At 41.9% G+C, this 16,316-nt stretch overlaps 1 protein-coding gene across 3 annotated transcripts in view; it reads left to right on the forward strand.

Annotated features, from left to right (window-relative positions):
* The window catches only part of NTNG2 (netrin G2), a 175,627-nt gene that overhangs the window by 144,554 nt on the left and 14,757 nt on the right, over positions 1 to 16,316 (forward strand). For all 3 annotated transcript variants that reach the window (XM_089675115.1, XM_089675117.1, XM_089675116.1), the window contains one exon: positions 8,460 to 8,627. In XM_089675115.1, coding sequence (XP_089531241.1) covers positions 8,460 to 8,627 — 168 coding nt within the window. The remainder of the gene's footprint in view (positions 1 to 8,459; positions 8,628 to 16,316) is intronic.

Below are 16,316 nucleotides of genomic sequence, written 5' to 3' on the forward strand. Positions count from 1 at the left end.
CCACTCCAAACAATCAGAAAAATATTGTTTCTATTCTATTCACTGAACTTCTTGAAACTTAGCACTGAAGGGGTTGATTCTGTATTCTTAGGTTTGTAGAAGTTAGGATTAAGGTCTTTTTCTTAACTCTGTTCATGTTATAACATTTTTGCTGTGAAGAAGAGGCATGTGATCTCCGCTGAGTCAAATTCAGTTTTGAGAACTGCAAAAGTAAACCAAGCATCTGTGATAATATCTTGTAGGCAGAGAAACTGCCCAATAATCTTACAAAAACCTCTGGAAGAGCATGACATTGTGAATGGATTCATGGAATTTATTTACCAAAAAAATTAAACATATACATCCTTATTCTATATAATTAAAAACTAATCTTTATTTCATGATGGAATAACCTTTGGATAGTAATATATTTTCCTCAAAAAGCATTTTATTTAAAAAAAATCTGATTTAAATTAAAATAATCCAATTTAAATTAAAAAAATCTGATTTTTTGAAAAAAAATCATTGATTTTTATCCACCCTGGTTAGTATTAAAACCCATCCCCGTGTCCCTGTGGAGCCCTTTAGAGCTGTACATGGGGCTTTCTGTCAGGGCCATGGATAAGGAGGTACCACCAGTCCTCCTGTATGCCTCGTACAGGCTAGCAGGGGGGCCAGGCAGCTGGGTAATCATACATGGGCAGGATGGGTTATTGGCACAGTGGGGAACTATCACTGGAACTGATCCCCTGTATGGCCCTCTCTGCAGCAGCTGAAAGCTGTCTTCTCCTCACCTTCCCGCTGGCTTTCAGGTGCTGCAGAGGAAGCCATACAGGGGATTGGTTCCAGTAATTGCCCCCCTCCACCGCACCCATCATCCTCCCTGTGCACCATACATTTCCCTCTGCTGCCCAACATTCCCTGTGTGTCCCCGCCCATGCAGTGCTGCCGGCTTCCCTCCTCTCCTTCCCACTGGCAGCTGCAAGCACATAATAGGATCCTTCGGGATGGAGAATTGGTGAAGGGTCTGGTAAATATGTCATATTTACCAGCCCTTTCCTTTCCTGAATGAACACAATGGGTGATCGGTACCGATCACTCACTATCTTTATTACTAACTGAAGCATAGTACACTTTTTTTTGTTTTGCGGGGGGCCGTGTCAGGCTGGCTGTATGGGGCCCCATGGTTTCTAACAGCAGCCCTGCCTCCTGTTCTGACCAAGTTGAAGTAACGCCTCTGCCCTTCCTAAAACTAAGGATTTACTAAGTTGAATAGAAGAGACACGATTTAGCATCAGGAAGAGTAGTTAGGACTGGGAGACAGAGGTGTGACGGATGTGGCTCCAGTATGCAGCTGATACTGATTTCTCTGAATGAGATAAGTATGCTAAGAGCCTATTAGGCCTAACACTGAGTTCATATAAACAAAAAGTACCTTACTCTATACATCTGTCATATGTGACAACTCAGTCACATTGTGTGTAACACATAATGCAGAAACCTCGGCTGCTGTGGACACATATGTCTGGTGTGTGGGCATTAAGGCTCACCTTTCTTGCCACCCACATATGCATTACATTGTTAGCAAGAGGTTTTGTAACTACCTCTCTCCCTTGAATGCAGCTATAAAAAAAACCTGCATCCAGATGTAGTGGTGTATGAGACTTGTAGTGCATTTCAAAAGTATTCATAATTAAAAATGTTATCACAGGGGGGCTTTGTGGGCAAGGGAGGTCTGCTTGGCACCATTTTGCATGTTACACCCTAAAAACAGATGTAAAATGGTGTAAGAGACGGATTTAGCCTTTAAAGCACAGCTTTTACTTAATTCAAGAGAAGTCTATTTACTGCATGCAAAAGAGAAACAGTTATAGCTACATAGACAATGTCACATAAACATTTTAGGACAAGTATGGTTAATATTTTTATGCCTCGTTAATTGTTTTAGGTCAAGTCTGGTCACATTTTAGGCCAAGTCTGGTTAACTTTCTTAGGCAAAGTCAGGTTCACATTTTAGGCCAAGTCTGGTTTACATTTTAGGCCAAGTCTGGTTCACCTTTTTAGGCCACGTCTGGTTTACATTTTAGGCCAAGTCTAGTTCACCTTTTTAGGCCACGTCTGGTTTACATTTTAGGCCACGTCTGGTTCACCTTTTTAGGCCATGTCTGGTTTACATTTTAGGCCACGTCTGGTTTACATTTTAGGCCAAGTCTGGTTCACCTTTTTTAGGCCACGTCTGGTTTACATTTTAGGCCAAGTCTGGTTCACCTTTTTTAGGCCACGTCTGGTTTACATTTTAGGCCAAGTCTGGTTCACCTTTTTTGGCCAAGTCTGGTTTACCTTTTTAGGTCAAGTCTGGTTCACATTTTTTTAGGCCAAGTCTGGTTCACTTTAACATTTTATTTAATTTCCAACTTTTTAGTTTTATCACTTGAGAGTTTGTATACCTCCCTAATTCTTCTAATCCATATGTTTTGCTTCATGGTATAATGTACTTGCTTTCTGCAAAGGGCACTTTTGGACTTTGTGTACATTAGAAATTATATTTTCAACCAGACTATGATATTGCTTTGTTTCTCATTGATGTCAACTGTTCCCCATGGTGAGGGACTTATCTCCTCTGTGAAAAGTGTGAAACCGCTGTGACTGGCATAATCAGGACTAAGCTACACTAACAAGTTTTTAGCAGCTCAGTGGTGAAGGAATGTAGGAATCAATGGCTCCCTTAAGCTACATGGTAGCATGAGAGATGACTAGTCTGAACCAGTTGAATAACTCATTTGAATGCATGAAAAAAATCATTGGCCCTTCTCCGGGAGACACAACAAGCTGAACTCCAGGTACAGGTTACATTACATAGTTACATTGATCAAGCTTGGACCAAAATAAGTATGCATATTCTATACCTGTGGAACCACTGCAGTGATTGCCATGAAGAAGGGCAACTGCTTAGCACAGGAATCAGAAGAATGTGGCAGTTGCTGTAGTAGCAGCGACTACTACAGTGATCCTCCGCTTCCATACCAATCCAACAGGCATGGAATATACTGTATACTTAAATCAATCCAAACTGGTCCAATGTAACTATGCAATAAAAACCAATGCTGGAGTTCAACTTTAATGGAAAATGTTACCAAAGTGAGGGAAAATCCCCTCCAAGGTAGGTAAGACATTATGTTCACAAAGTTGGATATTTCACCCTTGTCTGCTAAAATATCAGACGCATCAACTTGACGGAGTCAAAGTTTTAGGCGCATTGTTTTAAATATCCTCAGATATATGAAGGATTATTTTTCTACATGATTATTATGCTAGTTGGTTAATTAATGTTGAGAAGCTGTATCTGAAGAGTGGATGTCGGAGTGTGTGTGCTAAAATGTTGGATTTGTATTTCCATGTCAATCTGCATGGGCTGTTGGATATGTATTCATCTGCATGGGCTGTTATCACAATGCATGTTCCCTTCATCTCATTTAAAGCATTCCTATGCATTAAGTACATTCCTGCCAATTCATGCAATTCACACAAATCAAAGTAGAGTACTGGCTGATATCTTGACTTATTTTTAACTGAATGTATTTAACTGTAAAATGGCTTTTTTGATTCATTGTTCAGACTCACTTCTGTTTACTTTGGGATGTTTTACTGATGATTACCCACCCATCCTATAACATGACTCAGTAACAGTGGTGTTAGATACAGTCATGGCCAAAAACAGGGCTTTTTTTCTCAAAAAATAGGTGCAGGAACTTCCCCCTTCTGAGTTACTTTACCTCTCCGCCCCTACTCAATTCCCAGTATTTTTTTAGAGAATACAGAGCCAAGTATCATTTTTTGGTGCTGAATAATTTGGATGGAATTTGTTAATGATAACAAGACAAGCAGAAAAATAGATCCCCTGCAGCCAGAAACAATAGACACCCCCAGCAACAATAGATTTCTCCAGCAACAATGAACCCCCAAAACAAAATACTACCCCAGCAAAAATAGACCCCAGCCAGTACAACAGAACTCCCAGCAGCCAGCATCAATAGACTCTCCAGCTTCCAGCAACAATTGACAATAGACCCCTCCTTCAGCAGTAGATCCCTTCCAGCAACAATTGACCCCCATTAACAATAGATCAACCGCCAGCAACAATGGACCTCCCCAGCAACAATAGACTACCATACAAAATTGGATCCCCTTCAATTGCAATAGATCAGCCAGCAACAGCAACAATAGATGCTACAGCACCCCTTGCCATTACATACATTCAGTGTTGGAGGTGCTGGAACTGCATTCCCCCGTGTTCCCGCTGAAAAAAAGCCCTGGCCAAAAATATTGGCACCCCACCCCTGGTGAACTCCAGTTTTGCACAGTTGTACAGGCACCATTTCTATACTTAACTTGCTCAGCCTGATTTAACTGCACACTGTAAGATTTTCATTATATTGTATATTAGAAGCTGCAGCAAGTAATTTCCTGGCTGCAGTGCTCCAGAACCATCTAGCTTTTTCTTCCCTTGCCTTACTGTTCCAGACCCTCCCCATTCATTTATTGGACTTTATTTCATTCAGTCATGGAGGCTCAGAATCACATGTAGGCATAACTCCTCCTAAGAGCCAGTCCACTGCTTGCATCAGGGTTGAGGGCTCTTGAGAAGAGTACAGGGTGCTTTAATGTTTTCAGGAAGATACAAGGGTTCTTCAAAAAGTTTCCATACTTTTATTAAGTGCTGGGTCACATAAATGTGGATTGGATGTGGTTTGAACCACATCCAATCCGCGTGACATGTGAAATAACATTGCTTCCTATGGTGCCTGTTCACATACAGTATGTCCGGTGCACTGGCAGCGTGGATTCAGTGCAGATTGAAAAAGAGTCCTGTACGATTTCTGAGCAGTGCGGTCCAGTTCAGGTGCAGATTACAGGCTATTGACTTCTATAGGAACTGTTTCTAAACCGCATGTCATCAGTTGTGAACAGGATAAAATCCTGACCTGAACCTGATGGAAACCTGTTCTGAACCGCTGAACAACTACTCTATCAAATAGCTGTGAATCCTGAGCTTCAATCGACACCGCACATGTGTGAATGCACACTAACTCTATTTAGTAAGAAAAAGTGCAGACATTTTTTGAAGACCCCTCATGTTTACAGAACCCACTTGGTTTCTCCAGCCATGTTGATGAGTGGGAAGAGAGGGACTAGGGAAGTCAAAATTTCCATGTCATGCAGTACAAATCTGAGAGGGGTTCTAACTCTTCTACACTCAAGCCAAAACTAAAGGAATATGTATTGGTTAGAGGTCAACCAAAAGGTTTGTTAATAGGTTTGGATAGAGTAGGGAGCACCTTCGTGAAGTTTTATGCCCTGATGGACCACTCAGTAATCAAACACTGGCAGAGTATCGAACCCTCCCCATTCTATAATTTTTGCTGGTATTTTTAAAGTTTTTGTTGCCATCATGTGATAATAGTTCTGCAGCTCCATGCAGGGAACACCAACATTGCATGTGCTGGATTGTACATTATATTTTCTCCCCTTCCAGAGAAAGTAGATAAATGTGTTATTTAGTCATATTCAGGGATTTAAATAACCCTTCATTTAAAATGATATCCTGAGGTTAATTACAGTATGTCAGAGTCCCTCTTTAATCACATTGCCCTTGCATATAAGTATCTTCACCAGCCCTCCCAGAATTTCTTGTCAACCCCCTCATCAGCCTAGAAGCTGGCCTCAAGCCATGCTGTAGGGAGATTGACACTTATGTGTAAGGTTCCCCACTGGTGTTTGATTAAATCTTGTAACATCGTTCAGAGCCTGCGGCAAGGTCATGGATCTGGTACAGTCCTCTGTGGATAGAGCAACGCTCGATTGAAACATCCAACAGTGCCTCACATTGTGATGCACATTCGATTTTAACGACTTCGAGAAATCTCAAAACAACAGGAGCTCAGTGAAATAGCAAGGTACAAGACCAATCACTAAAAACAAAAAGAGGTGTCCCAGTATGAAAGATTGGAGCATAGACTAGCCTCTGCCTTTATATGAGAAGACCAGAGACCCTGCCACCAACTTCAAAAACTGTAGGCAACATCAAAAGTTTTCAATGCTTTCTTGCCGTGTTTTTCCATTACATAAATTATTATTTTTTTATTCACCTACCAAATTCCTTTGAACTTGCTAGAAAATGTGACTACTTAACAGAGCCCCTTCCATAGTCCTCTGAAAGTGTCCTGTCATTATTTGTGCTGACCCAGCTCCTTTGCCCCTCTCTTCAACTTCCTACATAACCTAAGGGCAATTTTACATTTGTGCAGTTGGTCAATGCATGTGCGTTATGGCACATATTATTATGCATTACACCAAGGCAGCCTATAAAATTCAATGGGCTTTCAATGCGCAAAAATGTTTAATAAATTGGACATGTCACAACTTTTTTGCTGGAACACACTAAGGTGTGCTGCAATGCTTGTGCTTCGCCTTGATGCACTGAAATTCAAAATAAATGGCACAGCAATGCGTCAACATATTTAACATGCGTTGCTGCACTTTGCGGTAATGCTTACAATAACACATGAGTTTCCTCAATGTATAGATGGAAATGGGCCCTAAATAGAGCTGCTTGAAGCGAAGAGGAATACTTGAGGGACAGTTCTGAGCATGCTTGGGTTAATGACGTCACATTTAAGATGGCACTGCCCAGCAACCTTTTGGATGTCTACACAAGAGATGTATTTACAGGTAAATAACAGGCATAAAAAAATGTTAACTGTACATATAATCTTATGGGAAAATTTTTGTTGAAATGAAGGGCCTGGTGATATGGTCTCTTTGACCCATAATAATAAAAAAAACACTGTATTTAACTTTTTAAGCAGTGGACCTTAGTGATGGCTCTTCCATGGGACTCAGAACCTTGTGGAGGTACAGCAAAGTATAGAATCTCAGAGGAGGTAGAACTTGTAACCGTAATTCAAGCAAAATGTTTTATTTTAGGATCCACACGTTCCTCTTGGAGATTTTGAGTTTTTGGGTGATTTGAGGAGCTCCATTCACAGATGCAATTGTGAAACTGGCCAAAATGGAAGATGTGTGATTGCTGCCATGAACTGCTGGTCAGAACAGGGAAACACTATCAGACATCAATCTGTTACCTATACACAGAGCTGGAAATTTTTAAGAGATAGTGTAGTTTTGAAGAATTAATTCTGAACCCAAAAACAAAAATGTAATATATTGCAGCTTACCAATCCTTAGATTTGGCAGCTGCATTCATTTTAGAATATTTATAGCAAGTACAGAAAATATTGATCCTGCCAAAAAAGCTGTGTCCTTGTCAATTCTGGAGAATGTAAAAGACAGCGTGAACAATGTTATCTCTCTTTTGTAAACCACGAATCCCAATAATCTACCATGTAATGGAAATTGAACAAAGACAGACATGTTGGAACTCCATCTTGTGTAACAACTATGGCTGCTGCCGTAGACACTATGGAGAAAATGAGTCAGGGACATGGAGTGAGCTATTGTGAGTGAGACTTTTCAGGGAAAAAAGTCTGAAAAGATGAAAATGCAGTCCTTCATCTGAGGACTGGTAGGCTGCAATATAATGTATTTTTGTTTTGGGGTTTAGATATGCTTTAGAATTAATTCTTCAAGCTGGACTATCTCTTATCTAGGGGCAATGGGGACAATTCACTAAAGGTTATCGCATGTGTTATTTTGGTCTCGTGACCATATATCACATGCGATACTGAAAATGTCAACTCACTATTGTTAGTATGAGATATTTAGCACATGCTCGGTAAGTACTGCATAAAAAGACCTTAAAGTCATTTCACGGAAGGAAATAAATAATTAAATGCATGCAGTAATTAGCAGTAGGGGACAGCTGAGAGCTGATACATTACCGCATGTTTTCACTACTAAAATGCTGCATGACTTAATAAAATACTCACACTGTATTTTAGTAGCGTTTTTTAGTGAATGCCAGTGATTTTTTTTTTTTTTTGCATTTACAAATGCTGTGTGGTATCTTCCTGCTTACTCGGATGCTGTAAGATACTGCTTAGTAAATTGTCCCCAGTAGTCTTCTGCAATTAACACATTGATGCCTGGTTGTGTTTTCAGTCCCATACCGGCCAGCAGTTCATGGTAGCAACAAACCTCTTCTATTCTGGCCAGTTTCACAATTATGTTTTTGAAAGGGGTCAGTAGTGTTTCATACATCCAAAAAGGGTACAAACAGAGTTGACCCAGTGGCAATTTTGCTAACTGAACCAATAGCATTTTGTTCTACAGCTACATAATTACAGCTTCATCCCAGAGCAGTGGCACAAGTTCCAGGTGAAGGGTTTGCCCAAGACCGGCACTCTATTAAATTGGCTGCCATCACCTTGTGTACATGACACATTCACTTGAAGCACTGAACATCCCAGGGTAAACAGGAGTCAGGTGGGTTCAATCTCACATGCCTGTCCTTTATTCTACAGACTGCGAATGCTACGGCCATTCCAGCCGCTGCAGTTTCATCGACTTCCTGAATGTGGTGACTTGTGTCAGCTGCAAGCACAATACCCGAGGACAGCACTGCCAGCACTGTCGGCTTGGCTTCTACCGTAATGTGTCTGCCGAGCTGGACGATGAGAATGTCTGCATACGTGAGTCATTTTCGTAGTATCTTAATTTTTTTAGTTCTGGATAGAATGAAGGGGGCTAGAACACCTGTCAGGGTTTGTTTTATTGTTTAAATTCTAGACGGGGAGATTTATCTTCGCTTCCTGTCTAGTAAGTGAAAATCTCTTTGATGGTGTAATTTGTAGGAAACAATGCCCAACATTGGGGCCAGTTTATGTGTGTATATACTGTGTGTCAATGCCACAAAAAAGCCCGGTTACAATATGGCCGACAACACCTTGACATGCCTCACTGGGCTTTTTTGTGGCACTGGCGAGGTAAAGGCTTCTTTCTAGCAACTCAACCATGCAGCTTATTTGTGTTCAAATATCGTCGTATTGTGCTCCTTAAAAACAACCACATCATCCTATTCCAGAGCAGCCTGTATTTCTCCTGAGGTTACCTATGGGTTTTTCTTTGTATCCTAAACAATTCTTCTGGCAGTTGTGGCTGCAATCTTTTTTGGTCTACCTGACCTTGGCTTGGTATCAAGAGATCCCCCAATTTTCCACTTCTTAAAAAGTGATTGAACAGTACTGACTGGCATATTCAAGGCTTTAGATATCTTTTTATATCCTTTTCCATCTTTATAAAGCTTGATTACCTAGTTATGCAGGTCTTTTGACAATCCTTTTCTGCTCCCCATGGCTCAGTATCTAGCCTTCTAAGTGCATCCATGTGAGACCTAACAAGCTCATTGACTATATATACACAGACAGTAATTGCAATTTAAAAAGACACAGATGTGGGAAATTAACCTTTAACTGCCATTTAAGCCTGTGTGTGTCACCTTGTGTGTCTATACCAAGGCCAAACATTCCAGGGTATGCACACTCTTGATCAGGGCCATTTGGGAAATTTCTGTCCTCATTATAATTTAAAAGAGAGCCAAACAACTTTTGATAGTAAAATACTTCATTTGATCACTATCCTTCAATCAGAGGCAGTTTTTTTGGCATGATCGGTCATATTATTAATATAAATGCCTACATTTCACAATATCTTGCAAACTTTTGAGCACAACTCTAAATGGGGTATACAGAGACCAGTCAGTAGTGATGTACCACAAGTGTCTGCACAAGTTCCTGTTCTATTTAATGTATATGTGATATAACTGAAGGTTTGGTGGGCAAGGCATTTCTGTTCATAGATGACATAAAGGAGTACAATAGAATTGATATCCCTGGAGGTGTCTGTAATGTGGAACATGATTTGGTATTCCTGGAAGATTGGTCAAAGAAGTGAAAACTGCACTTCAAAGTTTCTAAATGTACAATAATGCACCTAGAGAAAAATAATCCCTTAATAGAGTATAATATTAGTGCAGTGTTGGCCAGCACTACAGAAGAAAAACTTATTTCAGATGATTGAAAAATGAGCAAACAGTATGGCCAGGCAGTGGGAAAAGTGAATAGAATTCTAGGATGCATCAATAGAGAGGTCACTAGCAGGAGATCTTAATTCCCATATATAGATCTTTAGTTAAGCCGGTCCATAGATGGATCGAATCTCAGCCGGTTCAGCAGGGACTGGCCAAGATTTTATCCATATTTTTGGGCTGTCTGGTTGTACTGAAGTCGATACATCAGTCGACTTCAATACAGCAGCCTGTCTGTTTTTTTTTTATCGATCACTGCTGGTGGCTATGGCAGCTTCCTGCTGTCAGAATACAGAAGCTCAGCAGGAGGAATCCCCCCATAAACACTGAATGTGTTGATGGGAGAATTGAGCAATTTTCTTTCCTGCAACTCGTGGTGAAAATTGCTTAAAAGATAAGTTCACTTTTTTAAAAAAAAATAGTAAATGCACATTTTTTTGCATGTAAAAATATGTACATTTGCGATTTTTTTTTTTTTGAGCCTGGAAAGCATTGCATTAGCGATCAGCAGATGGTGCCATGCAGGACTTCTGCAAACCTGTCAGTGTATCTGTGTGCCCATACATTCCATACAGGAAAGCAGATACCATCTAAGAGGAAGACTCAATGAACTACCACAGTGCTCCACAGTGCCGTGTTAGTTTATTGAGAACTACAAGCCAAAAGCTGTAAAGGCTAGTTTATTCATTCACAGCACCCCCGCGCGGCCACGCTGTATTTAAAAAGCGACAACTAGCACAGGGAACTTCTACCTGTACTGCTATCACAGGGAGCGCAGGGATCAGGGAGCTGCTGCAGGACCGGGAACATGTTACGCGTTCCACCCTAAAATACTATGCCCAGTTTTGGAGATCTCACTTGCAAAAAGATATTGAAAAGATAGTCCACAGATGGGCAATGAAAATGAAACTAAGATCAAGAACATGTGGAGAGGACTACAAATTAGCAGGAGGACAGTTAAAAACCAATCTTAGAAAGTATAATTTTACTGAAAGTATAGTTGATGCTTGGAATAGACTTCCAGCAGAGGTAGTGATCAGTCAACAGTAAGTGGATGCAAACATGTTTGGGACAAACGTAGATCTATATAAAAAAAAAATGTACAAACGAAAAAAAAAATGGGGCTGACTTGGCTTTATGTTTATATGTAATGTGAAACAATAATTCATATATACAACATATTTATATATGTGTGTGTGTGTCACTACCCCCTTGAGGGCTGCTGAGTATTTTTCGGGTTCCCTGACTTTCCTGAGCCTGCTTTGGAAGCCCAACCCCCCCGCTGACACCATCTTAGACCTATGGCCAGATGGACCCTCTGGCTGCCACCATAAAATAGACTCACACGCAGTTTAGAGTGAACTGATATTTTGGTTATATTGAGGTCAAAATGCAAGCACAGTAATAAGAAAGTATGTGCATAGAGTAATAGAGTACATAGAGTACTCTTAATGAATTCTAATAAAGGCTGTAACACAGTAAAACTTAAATCAGTTCTAGATGTCCAATTCAGAATTCAAATGGTAACCCCAGCCCTGAGATATTTCTTCCCAAGTGCGCTGAAAGCAAACTACTAAATTGACAGGCTAACTCACGTTGGGCTCTCAGGTACTGGTGGCTGAGTTTAATTCTGAGAAAGGAAAAGAGCTCTTTAATTGGATAGGTCAATGTCCCTTTAAACTGCAGTGTCCAATCTCCTGCGTGCACGATGGGGCCCTAGTTGGTGCACATGAGGATTTAAATCTTTCTTGATGCATAGGTAGGATTTCCTTAAGAGCGAGTGTACACAAAGAAAATGGAACTGCTCCTTTAAATGATGTTGAATTTGGATGGTGTCTCTTTAGCACACACAACATGAAATCTAAAATTAGGCTGAATTTAAGGAAAGGGGCAGAAACACAGTTCTGTAGGGGTTAATCTCTCTTTAAAAGGGTGGCAAACGTAAGTGATAATGAAGTTCCTTGGCGAGTGGCACAGACTGGAATGGAAGCACTAATATAACTTGATCCGCAGGGTGCAGATATTGCAACAGGCTCTTGTGGTTTGATGTGTTGAGAGTGTATTAATTAGTAGGCCACAAGGCAGGATTGGCCAGTCAATCTAGGCCTTAACACAATACCTGGTGAAACAAAGGATGCTAAACTGAGAAGACAGTAACTGAACTCAGCAATGTCACTTGCAACTGATTGGGGTATGGAGAGCTCTCACCCAATCCGTGGCCTCAGTCAGGCAGCAGATAGTCTCTTTGTAGACGAGGGCCCTGATTCTTCCCTCAAGGAAAACTTCAGGCAACAGCACTCCGATCCATCTGCTCACAGGATTGTCAGTCCAGCTTGTCAATAGTGTCCGCGGTCAGCAATTCCTCCTCACTCCTTCATTCTCTGCGGCCTGGCCCAGCCTTGACCTCTAGCATCCTGCACAGCTTTCTCATCATGCCTGCTCTCTAGCTCTCACTGTCTGCTTCCTGCCCTCGGGTTCCTGGGCTTCTATATTGATCTGCCCCTGTCCATCAGCCAGCCAGGAAATGTAGTTTGTCAGCTCAACATTAAACAGTGAAGTCCTTCTATCAGCATGCTTTCTTCAGCAGAGTCTTTATAACTGAGCTGCAGAACACTGCCATCTTGCGTCCATTTAACATCCTGAAGCCAGTATTTCTGCAGGGTGTTACATATATATTTTTAACAAAAAGTATACATACATTTGATATATATATGTAGAGAGGGAGAGAGAGAGAGAAAAAAACCACCACCCATCAGAGAGCAGCTCATACTTTATTTTTATCCCTGAAAATAAAATATAATATATATACATTTTTCACTATCGGTCCTCAGACAAGTGAGCTTCCACCTCCGAGACATGGGGCAGGTCTGTGGGATAGCAGGATTTTCATGTGGGCATTTGGGGGGTGGTATGTGCTTCTTCTGGACTAATTTACTAAGCATACCTTAAAGAGGACATATATCAACATAAAAAAGGTTAAAATCCAGTTAGTACAGAAGAAAAAAATCAATCGCCATATCAACTAATATGACATATGACATAATGGACACGTGTTTGCGGTTTTAGGATTGCATAACGGATCCGCGCATTTCATGATATTCTTGCTACCTCAGGATCCACTCCCTTGTTAGGATAGATGATGGGGCTTAGTGATATTCAACAATAGGTCAACAAAAATAAAGGCGTGCAAGGCTGACATCATAATAGATCTCAGGGGATGGTATGGTAAATATCCACTAGAATTGACACCCTCAGAATCATCAATGTTTGCAGATATTATATTGTATACCTCTGGTAGCGAATCTCCCTCATATGCAAAGAGAAAAAGAAAGGTCTTAACTGATGGTATTCTGCCCCTGACATGTCACAGCCACTCCAATATTAACCTCTTCACACCGGCCTTGACGTCTGGGCCTTGACGCTGAGCGGCCGCACATGTGTGTGTAATTAAGAAAAACATATGTGCTGAGAGCGCGCGTCCTGTGCGCGCCCAGCACACATGTCCGTACTCACGGAAAGGTCCCAATCTCCTCTTTCGATCGGGACCTTTCCCGGTCATGTGACCGCTGTGACGGCGAATTACGGCGGTAACATGACCCTAAAACCCCACCTGCCTTCCAGCTTCTGAAACCCTTAAAGGGCCGGGAGGCGCCGGTGCCAAGGGGTTAAACCACATGGTCCATGTCATCCTTTATTTTTGTTGATCTATTGTTGAATACCGTTTGAGCCATATTGTCTGTCTTCACAAGGGTGTGGATTCTGAGGAGAGAATGCATGAGAATATTGCAAAACGCGTTGATCCGTTATGCTATCTTGAAACTGCAAATATGTGTTTATTATGTCCACTTTGATATGGTGATTGATCTTTTCTCCTGTACTTCTTTTTTAACTGGATTTTAACTTTGTAATAAAGTTGGATTGATTTTATATTAGTATATGACCTCGTTAAGGCCCGACAATAGTCCCTAGTCACTTTCTCTTCTCCAGCTGGTGGGAGAATGGAGAAGGATTTCTAGTTACTAATGGGATGGTGACGTGGGTTTTGATGGTTCTACCCATGATTTAGAGTGGAATATATTTCACAAAACTCAGAGCAACTAAATAACAACCAGTCAAGTATAATTTTTAGCAAGGGCCCTGGAACAGCAACGCAGACACTTCTCCTACAACCGGTTCCCTTTAAATGCCCTTTTATCTTCTTTTCTGATGGCTTTCATAAGTCCATTCACTTACAATTTACATCTTGTATGTCTGCTGCTGGGGTAATTCACTCACTTGTCTATGAAGACAAGCCATAAACACATTAGGGTCAGTGCATCAGCTGCAGAAAGCGTGCCTGCTGAGTAATGGCTCACAAGTCTTTGGTAATTGGATTACAATGTATCCTGTGCTGGTGAAGTCTCTGTCCAGATAAGAGCATTTGAGTTGATTGGAATATTCCAGCAATATATTATCTTGACTCTTAACAAACTCTTATCAGCACAAGAGGTTACTCACCATTCCAAGAGCAATGTAATTATCTTTAAGTAATGTTGGGGCTTCCCTGCTATCATCTGCAGACACTTGTCTGTGAGCGATGTGAGAAACACATGAAGTGGAGCTTTTGCAGTGGCTGGGCCCTGACTGTTGCTGAGAAATATAAATTGTATTGATAGCATAGCAGCTGTGTATTTCCTTTGAGAAAAGCGATGACCTGTGCATATTCAGTGCAAGGTTCTTTTAACTGCCGGACACACACATATTGACACTTACTTTCTCCATGCTCCCTACCAACCTGTTAGTGGGAGAGGCAGGTGAACGATGGTGGACCTTCCTCCATGCTTCCCATTCATTTGTTGGGCACCAAGCTGGGTCACATACGAGGACCACCCCTGAGGTGTGTTCTTCTGGGCTACGCTAGGCACCTGAGACAGGGTCAATCCCCTATACATGGGGTACCTTAACTTTTGTGTTGTGACAAGGCTAAGGGCGCCATGGGGGAATACTCGATCTCTACTTTTAGAGATGAATGATGCACTCTGTACGCTTGCACAACAACTGTTCTCCAGTTACGTGCAGATCCCCGTGTAAATGTACATCTCCCTAATGTAGCTTGTAATTAGGCATGCCGAACACTGACCACAGCCACCTCTCAAGCATTTTCCACCACTGTCTCCAGTAGCAGAGTAGGCCCCACCATGCATTTAACGCGGGCTCCAACGTACTCTTGACTGTAACTCTTGAACTTCCATACCTCTGTACAGGATGGGGACCTCTATGGTGCAGATCTGCTCTGTTGTTATGGGAGACAGATTACAGTGTAGGGAGTGCCAAAAACATCTCCCTTGTGGCTAGAGGCAGTTCCACCTATAACAGGTACACAATCGACAGGCTTCTTGATAAACCTCTGTTACCCTAGGTAACCACTTGCTTGCAGATAGAGAAGAGAGACAGCAGTGCCACTCTAAGTGTAGAAGGTTAAAATCAGGCAGATTTAATGATAAATTACACTCACATAGATAGGTAACAGGTAGGCATGTCAAGTGATTGACATGATGGAGGTCCAATGGGAGCATCAGGTCCTTTGGCCGCACTCTGGGTGTTTTCCCGCCGCTCTGGTGGTGTCCAGGGCTTGGGGAGTAGCAGAGGGGCGCAGAGATAATGTCACTGCATGAACCAGGTTTCCAAGATGGCACACGTTCTGAGCATGCTTGCTCCTTCGTCAGGCCGATCCGGCAGCCATCTTAGTGTGGGCTTATATGGGCAAATCCGGTATGCAGGGCTGATCAGTCAATTAAGTCAAACGGCGAGCAGGGGTGTTGTGATTAACACTAAGAGAGCTGAATCAGGGGATTACAAAGCTTAAATGACATGCATAAAAGACAAGGATATATACACATGAAACTAAAAAGGATATGCCAGTAATCCCCTGATCCAGTGCTCTTAGTGTTAATCACGGCACCCCCGCTCGCCGTGTGACTTAATTGACTGATCAGTCCCGCCTACTGGCTTTGCCCATATAAGCCCACACTACGATGGCTGCCGGATTGGCCTGACTATGGAGCAAGCATGCTCCGAACGTGTGCCATCTTGGAAACCCGGTCCATGCGGTGACATCATCCCTGCGAGCCACTCTGCGCCCATCTGCTACACCCCAAGCCCTGGACACCACCAGAGCGGCGGGAAAACACCCAGAGTGCGGCCAAAGGACCTGATGCTCCCACTGGACCTCCATCACTTGACATGCCTACCTGTTACCTACCTATGTGAGTGCAATTTTACCATTAAATCTGCCTGATTTTAACCTTCTACACTT

Source organism: Staurois parvus, unplaced genomic scaffold, assembly GCF_062004578.1.
Source record: "Staurois parvus isolate SC_StPar_1 unplaced genomic scaffold, SC_StPar_1.0 ptg000154l, whole genome shotgun sequence".
In the NCBI taxonomy this organism is placed as follows: domain Eukaryota; kingdom Metazoa; phylum Chordata; class Amphibia; order Anura; family Ranidae; genus Staurois; species Staurois parvus.